Source organism: Megalobrama amblycephala, linkage group LG5 (genome assembly GCF_018812025.1).
Source record: "Megalobrama amblycephala isolate DHTTF-2021 linkage group LG5, ASM1881202v1, whole genome shotgun sequence".
NCBI classification, from domain to species: Eukaryota; Metazoa; Chordata; class Actinopteri; order Cypriniformes; family Xenocyprididae; genus Megalobrama; species Megalobrama amblycephala.
Genome location: NC_063048.1, coordinates 5,936,093 through 5,953,362, shown reverse-complemented (window position 1 = coordinate 5,953,362; position 17,270 = coordinate 5,936,093). Strand labels below are relative to the sequence as shown.

Here is a 17,270-nt window from a genome sequence, read left to right as displayed (position 1 = left end):
TTTACTTAAGCCCTTTTTAAGAACTTGAGCTCAACTGAGACGTTTGAGAGTCTGTCAACCTTGATTTATTGCAGTTTTGAGGTGTTCAGTTTTATTTTGATCTTAGAACAACATGTGATTGCTCTACTCACAAATAATCAGTTTCTTGTTTTTCACTCTCTAAGTGTTAAGGATTGAGCTTATATAATACTTAAGTACTCTTAAAATCACATACTTTGACTTTTACTCAAGTCATATTGGAACGGATGTCTTGTAATGGAGTCATTTTTACTGTAAGGTATCTGTACTTTTACTCAAGTATGGTTTTCAGGTCTTTACACCTCTGGTTAAATGTTATTTGTACCAGAACTGTCACAGTATTGTTCATTATGAATGCACCAATGTCACTGTCAGGTTCTGCTCAGAAAATCATTAAACTGACCGAAGCAGAGAGTGAGTGATCTTGCTGGAGTCCATCTTCCTCATCAACCTCCTCCTCATCCTGTACATGTGTTTTACCATCTGTCCTAGGAGTCTTGGAGGGTTTTACAACATTGTAGGCACAAGACTTCCTCTTATTCATGGCAGAAAGATGCCCAACCTAGAAGAAAGGACATACTATTATGTGCTATTTTACAGAAATACATTACAGATGTCAGCATGCATCTGGAAGCATTCCTAATGTGCTGTCAAATATAAGTGTTTCTCCACTTAAATTATTCATTATCTGCACAGCTTTATGCAACATATTAAAAGCAAGGAAGTTCATATTTGATGTCAGAAACGATTTTAAAATGACTGAAATGCATTAATAACAACAGATGCTGCAACACAAAGAGGAACAACAGATGCACTTGCGAACATGTCAACAACTACCGCGACATAACTCAACTGACATAGATGAACAGGTGAAACGCCAGTGGAAAAGTACATCAGAATCGCTTTCGGAAAGGATACGCAATGTAATAGCGCATAAACAGCATTAAATTAATGATGAATATATTTGTACTTACTCCATTCCTCTGCATCTGGAAAGTGAATATGTCTTATTGAGGACTTCCTGGTTGATAGACAGCGCGCAGCTACAACAAACTCCACCCTCAGAAAATATAACGGCAAAACTTCAGCCCACGATTGCTTATTAAAGCAAAATAAATATGTCTATTACTTATTTTGTAGAATATCACTGATAGCAAATTACCACATTATTTTCTTTCCTAATATATAATTTTACTATTATTAATTCATTGATTTCCTACAGTGTTAATAGTCTTTTTATGATGATAATTATTTATTTATTTTGTCATAACGGTGGCTATTGTATTGTAGTTTTTTTTAAGATTTTTTTTTAACTGTAGTAACTGGTATTGTTGCGGAAAAGACAGTCACAATGCTAATTTAGTATTTGTATATTTTAATTAGTACATATTGAGGCCGATTAAATAGTATTTAAACCAGATCATATTAAAAGTTATCGTTTAGAACATAATTTATGACAGAAAACTTACAGTTATTTTCAAATCACGCGTTTTTCACGTGACACGCACTCTTATATGACGTAGACATGATTGATTGGTTAAAACATCCAGTGGCGTTTTTTTTAATCGCGTTTGTTCTCAGTGCAGTAAAATCAGTCAGTCGTGGCATTCATGTATATGATGGGGAGAAATTCACGTTTGGTAAGTTTTTATAGACAAATTCATCGTTTGTAACAAGTACGCAGTAAACGCAACCAATTAAAACGGGTTTTATATTCAAAATAATCGGCTTGAAAGAACGATTGCAGGCAGCATCTGCGCATGAAGGTAATTATCTTACGAAACTGATTTCGGACATACTTAGGCCGCGTAACAGATCTAGCAAAAATAACGAGAGCTTTGACAACTGAGCGAATATTTAATTAGTACTACTAATTTCCCGATGGAAATGATATTAAAAGTGGAAAACGTTGGTCAAAAATGTACATTTACACACAACTACCACCAACCTCGTACTTTATGACACCATCTCAAAGACGGCCTTCAAAAATAAGCTTTTTTCAGTGCGTTTCACTGTTTTGAAGTGCGTTCAGTCAGAGTTATATTAAGTAATATTCTGGCTCTTCCCACCTTTATAATGCCATTGAATTTTGCCCGCGTTTTGAAGTTGGGACGGTTCACTTGTGATGGGCAGATCGACGCTTCGCGAAACACTGAAGGAGTTGAAGCTAATGTGTCGAGGCTTCGAAACAATTTGACACCCGTCTCCACGGTGACCCCTAGTGGCCAGAACAGTGTAAATGCAACAAAACTCAGTCCAAACAAGCATAAAAACACCTTTTTACAAATGTATTGCAGAGTTTTAGTAAAAGTAAAATCTATCAAATGCAATTAACTAATCATCTAATAAGATTAAATATAGAATGTCTGTATAATATGTGTTTTATCAACTTTCAGGGCTTAATTGTTTCTCTGTTCAATGGCTCAAGCTAAACAGGTAAATAAGAGATAAATAACTACCATTATTCATTTTAATTATTCTAATGTCAAATTAAAACATCTACAAATGTATAAAACTTATCAGAGATCAGGTAAAACCATAGGGTAAAGCTCTTGTTCAACTGTTCTCAGTGAATCTGCATGATTCATGGGTTCACTTTATCATCGCCCTCTACCGGTGAACCATTGAAACTTAGAACTGTTTTGAAACGTTTCGAAACAGTAATGACGTAATGAAGCCTCCTTTACTGAAATCACGTGACTTTGGCAGTTGTCATGAAGAGTGAATGTATTGACACATTTATACTATTCTTGTGAATTGGTTCAAAAGTTTTGGTCTAACTTATACTCCCATTTAAATAAAACCCCCGTTAATACAAAATATTTTAATTTGAAAGATATTATTTATTCCAACAAATCTAAAGAATATATTTTCAAATTTTTTTTTTTTTTTTTTTTGCCAAATTTTTCATCCATAAACAGAAATTTATGAGCTCACTTCCTACTCTCTCACATTTTTTGATTGAGGTAGACTCACTGCTTAAATCTTTTAGATTAACTAGTAATGCAAAATGTGATAGATTCCTAAAACTATATTCTTTTGTAATGGTTCTGATGGTTAAGTTTAATCAGCTTTCTCATGTATTGACCATGTCTTTTTTTTTTTCTGATTATCTATTTCTTAGTATTGTTTCCCCAGAAAATGTATGGTACTTATCCCCTAATTTCTCTGTTTGTCCCTTGTCTCTCTTATGTTCTCTTCATATGTATTTAAATGATTCTTAATATTTCCTTTAGATATTTGACTGTACATACAAATGTCTTTTTTCTAAATTCTAATGTTCTCCTGAAGGTGTTTGTATATTTGTATGGTTCTCAGAGCTTCATGAAGCAGTATTTTGTAATCGGCCATCACTACAGTTCACCTCTGAATCTCCCGATTCGATACTATCACGAAACTCTGGTGCCGATACCATTATGTATTGTGTTTATTGTTTTTTTTGTTTTGTTTTTGTTTTTTAGACCATGGGGAAAAGTTGAATCATACACTTATACAGACTGTGTGATGTATGAGACATATTTACAAAAACAATTCATTACGTCTAAAATGCACAAGTTTTATTTCAGAAGCCTTGTGCATCAATGACAAACACATTTTTTAACATTCATTTGTTGTCACCTAGTCACTTTGTTAAAGGTGCCATAGAACCCTTTTTCACAAGATGTAATACAGGGTATCCGCGGGTCCTTAAAAAGTCTTAAAAAGTCTTAAATATATTTTTCCTAATAAAAGGCCTTAAAAAGTCTTAAAATGTCTTAAATTCAGATTGGATAGGTCTTAAATATTTTTCGTTGCATTACCGCAAAAATGTTTTCTAATACGTCCCCGACGGAATGGGCCAGAGCTGGAGAGCGCAGCTCATGGTTGCTTAGTAACGGAAGACGCTACCGCAGCGCCCGAGCGCTTTGGAAAGGAGAAAGCGGCGCCGACGCGTTTTCCATGCGTTTTTAGACGCGACATATGAACGGTTCCTAAAAGAGTTCAAATGGGTCAACGTGCCAAATGCGAGTAGAATCAGCGCTGAAATGTGTTCGGTAACTTTTTATGAATGGTGGTGGGAATTTAATATAGGCCTATAATTTGCTACGGCTGTGATGTAATTATATAAATAATAGTCTGAAGGTGCTGCATGTTTGCTGTAGCAGTGGTGTTTTCATTTTCGATTCACTGTAAATGCTACTTTGTTTGTGACGTTTAAATTTGCATTTGGGAATGCAATATTAGTCATTAAAATCGTTTATAATTCTGTTGTTTAAGAGAAGTTTCAGGGTCACATGATTCTTCAGAAATGCTGATTTGCTGCTCAAGAAACATTCACTATTTATATTATTAAAGGGCACCTATTATGCAAAATTCACTTTTACATGGTGTTTGACCATAAATGTGTGTTGGCAGTGTGTGAGCAAAACCACCCTAGAATGAGAAAAATCCACCCAGTGGTTTTTTTACAATCTCAATAATTCATAAGCACTGTCTCAGAACGCCCTGTTCTAAGATTGCTCTCACTGTGACGTAGAATTGCGCTAAGCCCCACCCACGTGGTTTGATTGACAATCTGGTTTTGGCATAGACCCCGACCTCGGTGATCTGTCAACCATCCTCCATTTTCAACGACAGCCGGTAATGTCTCCTAAGAAAGTGTTCTGTTGTGGGATGTAATAATGAATATAGTAGTTTTCACTTACTTCCGACATCAGAGCCACTGAAAACGCAGTGGATGGATTTTATTTACGAAGGAAAGGCGCCACTCAAAATTCCAAAACGTTTATGTTTGCGCGAATCATTTTTTGACTGACTGTTTTGAGAACGAGGGTCAATTCAAAGCAGGTCTTGCTTCAAAGTTAATCCTCAAGTGTGGATCGTTGCCTACTGGAGGTGACGTTGGATCGCGAACAGAAGAAGTAAGTGTATTTAATGTTTTTTGAGCAAATAGTCATTTCAGTCGATGTCAGCCAGTTCAATAACAAATGCGTCTAAAGTTGTTGTCGTCGTCGTAGAATGTCTGTGTATATAATTTAAACCTTGTTTGTATAGTGTGTATCCACACGTGTATATATATATATATTTTTTTAAAGATATTGTATTAAAAACTGTGTATGTTTACTTAGCAAACGTTATCACAGTATTTGTGTTTGTAGTTTCAAAAAAATGCGCGAACGTTATCACAGTGTGTGTGTGTGTGTGTGTGTGTGTGTGTGTGTTGCACATCCATAATTGCAAAGGGGACGCGATTAAAACTCTGTAAGTACATAAATGTATCAAATAACCATTCAGAGACGTCCTGCTCCATTCTCAATTGTGTTTCTTCTGCCAGAGTCTCTTCATCATCTGGGTCTGATTCCGGTTCAAACATGTACGGCTGAATGCCATACAAAACAGCGGGTCTCTCACTCTCAGCCATTCTGCTTCTACCAACTGTTTATTGCCATAGGTATGCAAGTTACGCCCTCATCCAAAGGCAGGGCGGGGATATGCAGCTCATTTATATTTAAGGTGGTACACACCAAAACAGCTCTTTTTAAAACAGGCCCCAAAAATGACATTTTCAAATGGTTATAATAAATTAACTGTGGGGTATTTTGTGCTGAAACTTCACAAATACATTCTGGGGACACCCAAGGCCAATATTACATCTTGTAAAAAGGGGCATAATAGGTGCCCTTTAAGGTTAAAATGCAGTTTTTGCTGCTTAAAATTGTTGTGGAAATCCAATTTAAAGGTGCCCTAGATTGTTTTTTTACAAGATGTAATATAAATCCTAGGTGTCCCCTGAATGTGTCTGTGAAGTTTCAGCTCAAAATACCCCATAGATTTTTTTTTTAAATTAATTTTTTTAGCTGCCTATTTTGGGGCATCATTAACTATGCACTGATTTTTTTCAGTGCGCCGCCCCTTTAAGAGATGCGCTCTCTCTGCCCCACGAGCTCTCGACTACATCGCATAAACAAAGTTCACACAGCTAATATAACCCTCAAATGGATCTTTACAAGATCTTCGTCATGCATGCTTCGAATTATGTGAGTAAAGTATTTATTTAGATGGTTACGTTTGATTCTGTGTGAGTTTGAGGCTATGCTCTGTGGCTAAAGCTAACATTACACACTGTTGGAGAGGTTTATAAAGAATGAAGTTTTGTTTATGCATTATACAGACTGCACGTGTTTAAAAATGAAAATAGCAACGACTCTCATCTCCGTGAATACAGTAAGAAATGATGGTAACTTTAACCTCATTTAACAGTATATTAGCAACATGCTAATGAAACATTTAGAAAGACAATTTACAAATATCACTAAAAATATCATGATATCATGGATCATGTCAGTTATTATTGCTCCATCTGCCATTTTTCGCTGTTGTTCTTGCTTGCTTACCTTGTCTGTGCACAGATCCAGACGTTAATACTGCCTTTCCTTGTCTAATGCGTCGAATGGGCTGGCATTATGCAAATATTGGGGTCATACATATTAATGATCCCGACTGTTACGTAACAGTCGGTGTTATGTTGAGATCCGAGTGTTTTCCGGAAGTCTTTTAAACAAATGAGATTTACATAAGAAGGAGGAAACAATGGGGTTTGAAACTCAATGTATGTCTTTTCCATGTACTGAACTCTTGTTATTCAACTATGCCGAGGTAAATTCAAATTCTGATTCTAGGGCACCTTTAAACATTTGTGGTAAGATTTAAAAAATAGAAAAATTAATACTTTAATTCATCATACTTTAAAGTGATAAAGTGAGTGAAGACATTTAAAATGTTACAGAATATTTCTATTTAATAAATACTTTAATAAATAATATATTTGATAAATACATGTAATATAATTTCAAATAAATGCTGTTCATTGAACTTCCTATTTTTCAAACAAATATCACCATTTCCACAAAAATATGAAGCAGCACAACTGTTTTCAACATTGATAATCAGAAATGTTTCTTGAGCATCAAATGAATGAATGAATGAATGAATGAGGCATTTATATAGCGCTTTCATATGTACTACTGTACACCCAAAGCGCTTTACAATCATATCAGGGGTCTCTCCTCATCCACCACCAGTGTGCAGCATCCACTTGGATGATGCGACGGCAGCCACAGTACAACGGCGCCAGTGCGCTCACCACACACCAGCTGAAGGTGGAGAGGAGAGGGAGTGAAAGAGCCAATTCAATGGATGGGGATTATTAGGAGGCCGTGATTGGTATTCAGCGCCAATCAAATTATTAAATCAAATTGTAATAATTTCTGAAGGATCAAGTGACACTGAAGACTGGAGTAATGATGTTGAAAATGATCACAGGAATAAATTACATTTTATAAAATATTTTTTTATAAAATATAGAAAACGTTTTTTATTTGTAAGAATATTTCACAATGTTGCTGTTTTTACTGTATTTTTGATCAAATAAATGCAGCCCTGATGAGCAGAAGGGACTTATTTTAACATCAATAATTGTTTCCAAACATTTCGCAGGTACTTTAATAATAACAATTCTATTAATACATTTAATATATATGTATTAATGTACAATAATTATTTAATATACACGTGTGTGTGTATATATATATGTATGTGTGTGCGCGTGCGCGCGCGTTTCCATCGCATGTTTGGTCTTAAATTTCATGTAAGGTGGTATTAAAAAGGTCTTAAAAAGTCTTAAATTTAACTTGTTCATATCTGCAGATACCCTGTAATATAAGTCTAAGGTGTCCCTTGAATGTGTCTGAAGTTTCAGCTCAAAATACCCCATAGATTTTTTTTTTTTTATTATTCAATTTAACTATTAATGATCCCGACTGTTGCATCACAGTTGGTGTTATGTTGAGATTTGCCTGTTCTTCAGAGTAGGGGTGTGCACCCCTGTGTGTGTCGATCTGTAATTAATATTTGAAAAAATAAAAATACTATTCGAATTTTACTATGTTGCTTTCCTGGCCGTAAATGCGGTGAATCCATGATAAATCCTGAGCACTAAAACTCGCAGTTATAACTAAATGCACCGGGTGGCGCTGTGGATCGTGTTTAACAAGTTCATTTTATTTGATCGTCACAATGTTGTCATCTGCCTCGAAGTTTGGAATTACTTGGATGAAAATGATCTTACACGGTGGAATTACTTTTGAGCAAATGACTTAATGAAACTGAGTTATCATAATATCACCACCATAATGAGAAGGCACATAAAATTAATACCCGTCGAATGGAGAAATGAGGAAAGACAGCTGTCCATTAACTTAGCGCATTCACAACAGGTAAGCGCAGCAGTAACCCAAGTGAGCCGAGAAGATAACTTATCTGATAGCAAAATGATTTTGAGACATATGCTTAAGTTTCGTCGAGGGAGATATATTTATGAACAGAAAACAAAGTGCTGCTGTTAGAAACTTAGCTTAGCATATGTATTATCATTATTTTTGTGTCTCTGCAAGGTCTGCAGCTCGTTTTCTCACCCGAGCATGTGCATATTATTGTTTTTCTCAACATGAAACAGTATGGACATAACCATATGCTGACTCCAGCGTATTATGTACGTTTTGTACGAAAACTGGCGCTGTCTGCTTTATTAGTGTTTTTCCCGTTCGCGCTGTTTGAGCTTAAGTGCTTTTATTTATATTTTTTGTTTGCACATTGTTTAATGCTTTGAACTAAAATAAAACCTTAATGCTGCAGTCCGCAACTTTTTTTGGTTAAAAATGATCCAAAATCAACTTTTGAACAAGTACATAACCAGCCAGTGTTCAAAACTATCTCATTATCTTGTCTCGATTCACAACGGTAAGCTTGTAATAATGTTTATAATAAGAGTGACATGGCGGATTTCCGCGGGAAATTCAAGCATGCAGCAGTTCCTCTGTGCGTCATTACGTCACGTCTGTAAACAAAGGAAGGAGTCCCGTCGAGAGGCTAGTCAGTTATATCATGCGAGGAAGCTGCCAGTAGCGGCACATTTATAGCCTTTTCTAACAGCAGCTGAAATAATTAAACTAATAATTTTGATGGCAGATTGTAATTCAGAAAGATCCAAATGACAATCATCAGTGACAGCTGGAGATTCAGCCGTAGACAAAAAGCAAAAGACTTTGGACTGTGGAGTGAATACAGAAATTGAAATCTACAGGTAACGCTAATACACACTAAATACACAGTCACGCAGTGCTGATGTTGTTAACAATAACAATTTGAGAACAATATAACAGTAATAGAAATTTGCACGGTTTGGCGTGATCAGAGCTAAGCCATCGTTAGATTTAATCATCATTGGCAGTACGATTTATTGTAGGCCTAATACTTTTTTCCTCAGTTGGTCAAAACAAAAGTGGCAGACATGTTACTTACTTGTTCAGATGATATTTTCCAGTGAAAATTCTTATATTGGTCATACTTTAAAGACGTAGAATCTGTGATTCTGAAGTGCAGTATCCACACCGGTGCGGTGACTGACAGCAAGCATTAGATTCATCCGCGCTGACGAGCTGTGCCGAGGCACAACGCACGTACAGATAACTGTTCCGCATATGACTGCATGTTTCAAACAGAGATGGCGACAAAGAGGAAAAACTGTGGACAGCAGCTTTAAGATATAATTTAAGCTTATTGTGGTATATTGCCTAATTGTAAGCTTGTTTAGAAATGGTTACAAAATCTTGATGAATATAAATAACATCTTTCTCATTTAACATAATTTAAATAAACGAATATTCGAATATTCGTTTTTTTACGAGCCCAAATATTCAAATACAATATTTTGGAAAAATGCCCATCCCTACTTCAGAGGTCTTTTGCAAAAATCAAATTTACATAAAAAGGAGGAAACAATGGTGTTTAAGACTCACTGTATGTCATTTCCATGGACAGAACTCTAATTATTTAATGGTGCTGAGGTAAATTTAATTTTCAATTCTAGGGCACCTTTAAAACTGTAATTTTAAAATAGTTTAATTTTAAAAAGCATTGCTTCCTGCGATTTCAATTCCTGTGTAAATGCATTTATGCCACATCAGACCAGCATTAAACAGTCTTTGTAAATGCACATTTTCATGGTTTTATGCCGCTTCAGATTTGATTTCTGGAATAACAGGAATAACATTCTTTTTCAATAAAATACACAAAATAAGGCATTTAAATAATCATTGCAGCCCTACATTGTATGTAGTTCTTATTTACTCTCTTTTCCCCCCTTCAGATTCCCTCCATTTCTGCTCTTTAACCATTTGGAAAGGCAAGATTCTCAACCAAGATGTGTTCAGTTCCTGGTTTGCCAGAAGTTGGATCCAATTTGACTGTTCATATTGCAAGAGTCTCTTTAAACCCACACACCATCTTTGTGGAATTTGGAGGGAATTTAAATCATGGACAAGAGGCCATTGAATTATATCAACAACTAAAAGACATAGAAGTCCTTAGGAAACAGCAGCAAACTTTTGAAGGCAAACCTGGAGAAGTATGCTTAATATATGAAGATAGATCTTGGTACAGAGCAAGGATACTTTCAAAATCTGAACATGAATACAAGGTGTTCCTAATTGATGACGGTAAATTACTTTGGGCCTCAAGCAAAGTTTTGACAAAATGTCCACGCAACCTTTGCAGTCTGCCTCCCAAAGTAGAGCTTTGTATACTGGCCAGTGTGTCACCTCTATGTCTTGAGAGTGCATGGTCTCAGGCTGCTTCAAATTTCATCAGATCTTTGTGTGGGAAAAACATCTCTGGGTGTGTTCAAGATGTGATGATGCCTTCAAGAATCATTCTCCTTGACATTCCAAGCATATCCAAACAAATGTATGAACTTGGATTTGCTAGAAAGATGCCTCATAAAGACTTTGAAAGCCTTGTAATGCATTCACTGCATTTGCCAAGAAATCCTTCCATACAGACAGATGTTGCAACTACAAATGGTCAGCAGGAGCAAGCCAGCGACCCTGACAAGTTGCATCAATACTTGTATCCGGAGTTGTTGCCTGGAACAATTGAGATTATAAGTGTAACACAAGTTGTTCATCCGTTGAAAGTCTTTTGCAAACTGCATGTCTTTTCACAAGAGCTCAAGAAATTAAGTGATCAACTCCATGAGTACTATGAAGATACATTCTCTGCTCAGATGCCAGTGCCGCTGTCTGATGGGTCTCCATGTGCTACCAAAGGAAGTGATGGCAACTGGTATCGATCTGTACTTCAGCAGAACAACATATCTGATGTTGTCAAGGTCTTTCATGTTGATTATGGAATTGGAGATTTTGTTAAACTCTGCAATATCAGACCCTTATCTGCAAGGTTCTTCCAATTGCCAGTTGTCACCTATGCATGCTCTCTACATGGTGTCATTGACAAAGGGATTGGATGGAGGACTGATCAGATAGATTATCTTAAGTCTGTTGTACTCAATCAAATCCTTGTTGGAAAATTTGAGCATTACAGTGTGAATGAGGGTGTCTATTATGTAACGCTTTATGGAAATGACAATGTGAATGTGAACAACACATTTGGCCACAGAGAGCAGTGTTTGTCTGTGACTAAGAGGATTTGTGGTGACCCAACTCTTGAGACTCTAAACAAAGTGACATGCAAGTATTTGTATGACAGAAATGTGTCTGTACATTCTCTCAGTTCACCCGATTTAACCAGGTGCTCCAATTCTCTTGAAGATGTCTCTGTAGTCAGACCTTCCAAAACTAAAGAAAACCTACAACCCACAGAGTTAGGGCACTCACCGAATATTGCTGCTGCTCCAACCCTTCAGAGTGGTGCATATGTTGATTCACCACCCAAAATTGAAGTGGGTGCAAAGGAGAAGGTACGAATAACCTGTGTCCAAAGTGTCAACCAGTTCTATGGCCATTTTGCACAAAATACTGATACGGTTAGGAAAATGACCAAAGGTATTCAACAACTGTGCCGCAAGCGACTACAAACAAAGTTTTCAATTTCTCCTAAGATGATGTGTCTTGCTAAATATGCAGATGGGCAGTGGCACAGAGGACAAATTGAATCAACGCATCCAAAAATACTTGTCCTATTTGTAGACTATGGTGACTTGGTGGTTTTGGATAAATCTGATATTCTACCACTTCCTCCGAAGTCTAGTGCAATTGCATTCACTCCCATTCAGGCTGTTCAGTTTGAACTTTTCAATGTAAGATTGCCCGAGCCATGCGAGATTAATGACTGGTTCAAAAACTATGCTACAGACTGCATGTTCACTGTCATCGTGAAACAAAATACCTCGGGCAAACTATCAGTGGAGATGTATGATGAGAAAACAAACCTCAACTTAAAAATTAAAGAGCAGTGGAACAAGACCAAAAGAAACATTGGCAAAGGAACCGGAGCAGTGGAGTCTAGTGGGTTAAGACATAATTTAGGCTCTGCATCACATGCACATGAGAAAACTTCTAAGAATGTCATGAAACCAGTTGTTCAAGGTACATTGGAACAAAACTTCCAGTCTGTTACTAGTCACACAACTGGACACAGTAGAGCTAGGCCTAATGTTTTAAAGCAACAAGTGACTTGTCGTTATCCAAAGCTCACCGATCTTCCCTCAAGAGTCTTGGATGCAGGATATGTTTCAGACATCTATGTTTCTCACTGCAATAGTCCGTCAAGTTTCTTTGTACAATTGACAAGTGATGAAGATGAAATATTTTCCCTTCTCGACAAACTTAATTCTGCTCAGTTAAGTGATGAACAAGTTGAACTAAACTTGTTGCAGTCAGGTGACCTGGTGAAAGCTGAATATCCTGCTGATGGGGCCTGGTATCGTGCTGTTGTTCAAAACAAGAGTGATGGCGTGGTTCAAGTGCAGTTTATTGATTTTGGGAATGAAGTGACCCTTCTGCCCCTTAAAGTGCAGCAACTTGGCAAGCAGTTCCTTAGCACCCCCAGGCTCAGTATTCATTGCAAGCTTGAGGATGGTTGGAGAAGAGGAAAAAGAGATTGGACCCAGAAAGAGATAATGACATTCAAAAAGGCAGCAGGTGAAAATGGTGAGAAGAAAATTCAATGCAAGTTTATCCGTGAGGACGTATCTACTTGGCTTGTCAGTTTAGAACACCAAGGTGTTGTATTGGAAGGGCCTTTGTTTAATGATGCTCTCAAATCAGGTGCTCAGACTGAATCACAAATGTGCTGCAATGAAGATACCCAGCCGTTAACATTCAAGGAACCAGCTTTAACTCAAGGACAAGTTGTAGAAGCATATGCTTCATCTATTGATGGACCCAATTACTTCTGGTGCCAGTTCAAAAACTCAGAGGAACTTGACAAAGTCTCCCTGCTTGCACAAGAAATTGGAAACTGTATTCAAACAAAACCAATTCAGCCAGATCAGTTACGGCAAGGAGGACTGTGCATAGCATGCTTTTCTGACCAGCTATGGTACCGTGCACAGGTTATCAATGCACATGATAAAACCGTCTCAGTTCTTTTTATAGATTATGGAAATGAGTCTGAAATTGATCTGAACTTCGTTAAGTCACTGCCGACCAAGCTCCTGGAAAGCCCGCCACAAGCATTTCTTTGTCAGTTAGAAGCTTTGGGGTCCGTTGATGGCACTTGGAGTGACACTGCAGCTGATACATTTTTTGAGCTTCTGGTGGATGAACCTTTAAAAGTGACTATTCAGAAAATGGTAATGTCCTCTGACCTTCCAAAGCATCCTCAGTACGGTGTCCTTGTTGAATGTAAGGGGCTAATTGTTAATGATCTTATGAAAGATTACTGGTGTGACCCCAAACCTCAAGTCTGTAGCAAAGTAAGTGTGGCCGCTAAAACAAAACCCTCTGCAGGTATGGACAATTTTGGACTAACAAGCTCCGAAAATGTTCAGAAAGATAAAGCTGAATCAAATCAAGAAGGAAGAGTTCAACGCCATGAAGGATGTCAGTTAGAATGTGTTGCAGCCATGACCCAAGACCAAAGCATTACAAACCTAACGTCTACTGAAGAAGATGGAAACACAATGGTTTCTGATCTATCAGCACAGTGTTTACCTCAAATTGGAGATCTACCTCCTCGTGTGATAGAACCTGGTACAGTGTCTGAAGTGTATATTTCACACATCAACAGCCTGACAAATTTTTTTGTGCAACTGGCAGAGGATGAGAATACATTATTCTCCCTCAGTGAGCTATTGAATTCTCCTCAGCCATCTGAGAAAGATGAAATTAATATGTTCAGTGTTCAGCAGGGAAGTTTGGTGAAGGCCATGTTTCCTGAAGATGATTCCTGGTATCGTGCTGTTGTGAAGGACACAGCTGAAAATGGCAATATTCAGGTTGAGTTCATAGATTTTGGAAATGAGGCAACTGTATCGCCCTTTGAAATTCGTCTACTTGATGAGTGGCTACTGTCATACCCAAGGTTCAGCATTCACTGCAGCTGTAGTGTAGATGATCGATTCAAGAATCAGGGAATGAAGGAGCAGATATGTCTCTTCAAAAAAATATTTGGTGATGCTGGTGAGAACACTCTCTCTTGCAAATTTATCAAAGATGATGTCATCACTTGGGAAGTTAAAATGACTCCCAGTGGCAGCTCATCAGATTCGTTGAGTGAGAAATGGGATAATTTAGACTTGAATGCATCATTAGCAGTTTCCAAACCTGTGAAGGAGACATTCCAACTGCTCTTCAAGAAACCAGTTGTGTCTTTGGGACAGATGGTAGAAGCTTTTGCATCATGCATTGTTGGACCAAATTATTTCTGGTGCCAGTTTTCAAACTCTGAAATACTTGACCAAATCACCCATGTTGCCCAAGAATATGGCAACTCTAGTGAGACAGAGCCAATTCTGCTGGATAATTTGGATCCTGGAAGCCCGTGCTTGGCTTGTTTCTCCGACGATCAGATGTGGTATCGTGCACAGGTTATTAATAAATGCGCAAACACTGTTTCTGTCCTATTTGTTGACTTTGGAAATGAGTCTGAAACCAGTGAAGGTTCTGTTAAGGCACTGCCTGGTGACTTGCTGGAAAATCCACCTCAAGCTTTTCTGTGTCAGTTAGAAGGATTTGATCTGTCATCCGGATCGTGGGACAGTGTAGCTACTGATAACTTCTATGAGCTCATAGTGGATAAACCTCTGAAAGTAACTGTGCAGTGCATTGCCAATACCCTGGACCCTAACAGCCCTCCATATTATGTTACAGTTGAGTCTCCGCAATGTCTCGTAAATGAGCTCATGGCAAAGTTTTTCAGTAATTCTGTACAACATAAGCAGAACTCTGTGGAGGTGATGGAATCCCTTGAACAATCCACTGCATCAACATCTGTAGATCAGCCTGTTTCAGAGGATAAAACAAGTGTGAACCTTGCAGCCTCAACAGAGGAAAATCACACAAGTGAACCTTCTTGTGCTGAACAACATGGAGGTAATAAAATCAAACTGTTGGAAGTAAATGGCGAATTGGATGATGTACCTGAAAACAGTGGATGATCAGTTTGGAGATGTTATTGCTGCTACAACAAATTCTGATGACATTGCTAATGATCCTACAAATTCAGTTTTAGAAATTCAAGAAGTCTGTCAGGAATCTGACGATGGAGTTCCTGTTGGATCAGCTGAGCCAATGCTGCTGCATACTGAGGAAAATGGAAAAGATATGGAAGATTCTGAAAAAGGTTTGTAAATGTGTGATTACATATTTCTATATGGGATTATTTTTTTCAAATGGGATAGAATGTATTTTAAGGGCAACATTTTTAGGCTTTGGTTACTTGTAAGCTTACAGGTTTTGTTTTCTAGCACTTGTTTGTTACAGTATTTGTGTACAGAATCCTCTCTGATGCTCCCTCCCCACCCACCTAATTTCTCTGGATGAGTACTTAAATTTTAGGCTGAAATTAATTACACTACTTTTGCCCATATCTTTGCCACAATTTACAGTCTGAAGGAGTTGCTGAAAGTCTGCAGTTTTTGGGCAGTCTGATTTGACAGATTTTGCTTAAAGTAGTGTATGACTGGCACTGTCTCAGATTATTTCTTTCTTTATTATTTTTTTATAGGTCTAGACCAGGGGTGTCCAATCCTGCTCCTGGAGGGCCACTGTCATGCAGAGTTTAGCTCCAACCCCAATTAAACACACCTGAACCAGCTAATCAAGGTATTTAGGCATACAGGAACCTTTCAGGCAGGTGTGTTGAGGCAAGTTGGAGTTAAACTCTGCAGGACAGTGGCCCTCCAGGACTGATTTTGGACACCCCTGGTTTAGACTGATTCTTTCCAGTTGGAGGATATCATACATGTTTGATATTGAGCTAATTTTAAAACCTTTTTTTTTTTCTTCCCTATTTGTCTTTAATATGATGTGCATGCTTGTGTTGAGAACGATGTGAATGGCTGATGGGGTGCAAATCTCTGTTCAGTTTATGATCGATGCCTTGTTTTTATTATCTGTAACCATTTACAAAGTCAGAAAGTGAATGATGCCTAGTGTTAAAATCTGTTCAGATTTTAAAAGTCTTGTAGTGTATTCCAGCCTGTAGTTGTCAATTGTTGATGATTAGTCACAGACCTATTTTGAATGTTTTACTTGTGCTTATTTATTGCTTATTTTTCAACAGACATCCCGATGAAACCAAGCAGAAGTTCAGATTGGGTAGCTGGTTTAGAAAATCAAAAGTTACCCATGGTATTCCTTTTTTGTTTTTGCTTTGTGTGTTTGTTTTTGTATTTTTATTTATTTATTTATTAAATCATTAACCTTTTTTTAAATGAATAACTTCTTTTTGTTACCTTATAGGTTTGCACTGAAGATTCATGTGACTCTGTAAAGTGTATCTCCAAATAAGTAAAATTTTATACTATTTATTGTGGATGGATATAATCCATGTTTTCATGGGGAAAATTAATGCAAAACTAACAAATATTTTTCAAATGGACCGCTCAGCCTGTGAAAGATTAGAGATTTTATTTGCCATGCGGATTGTCATGTGTCTTGCAATTTTAAAACGCAGCATGAAGCTTGTCTGATTGCATTGTGTTAGGTTATAATCATACTTTTTTGTTTTTGTTTTAGTTTTTACAGAAGTGTTTGTGAATTTATTGATAGTTGTACCGAAAGTACAAGTATTTTGGACCTCAATCCTGCCCTCCCTTCACCCAGTTGTCTGTTGTTTATATAGGGTACATGATTGTGTGATGGGAGTTCTTTTCCCATCCTTTTTGTGAAATAAATAGTTTGTATTCATTTTTCTCTTTATCTTGAGGTGTTTGAATGATTTGTTGGAATAAAACCTGTTTATAAAGTTGG

The 17,270-nt window shown here is 37.2% G+C and overlaps 2 protein-coding genes across 3 annotated transcripts in view; one reads left to right on the top strand and one right to left on the bottom strand.

Annotated features, from left to right (window-relative positions):
* Nucleotides 1-2,180, bottom strand: part of smc6 (structural maintenance of chromosomes 6) — a 24,696-nt gene extending 22,516 nt beyond the window's left edge. The window contains exons 1-3 of one of the 2 annotated variants that reach the window (XM_048190470.1): nt 2,088-2,180; nt 993-1,116; nt 422-580 (exon numbers count right to left, since the gene is read on the bottom strand). In XM_048190470.1, coding sequence (XP_048046427.1) covers nt 422-580; nt 993-1,007 — 174 coding nt within the window. In that variant the 5' untranslated portion in view covers nt 1,008-1,116; nt 2,088-2,180. The remainder of the gene's footprint in view (nt 1-421; nt 581-992; nt 1,117-2,087) is intronic. The other variant, XM_048190471.1, reaches the window with a different exon arrangement.
* On the top strand, nt 1,532-17,270 carry LOC125268347 (tudor domain-containing 6). Its single transcript, XM_048190469.1, is given in 5 exon segments — nt 1,532-1,658; nt 10,205-15,444; nt 15,446-15,639; nt 16,582-16,649; nt 16,761-17,270. Coding segments are annotated over 4 exon segments (5,496 nt in total). The 5' UTR covers nt 1,532-1,658; nt 10,205-10,258; the 3' UTR covers nt 16,809-17,270.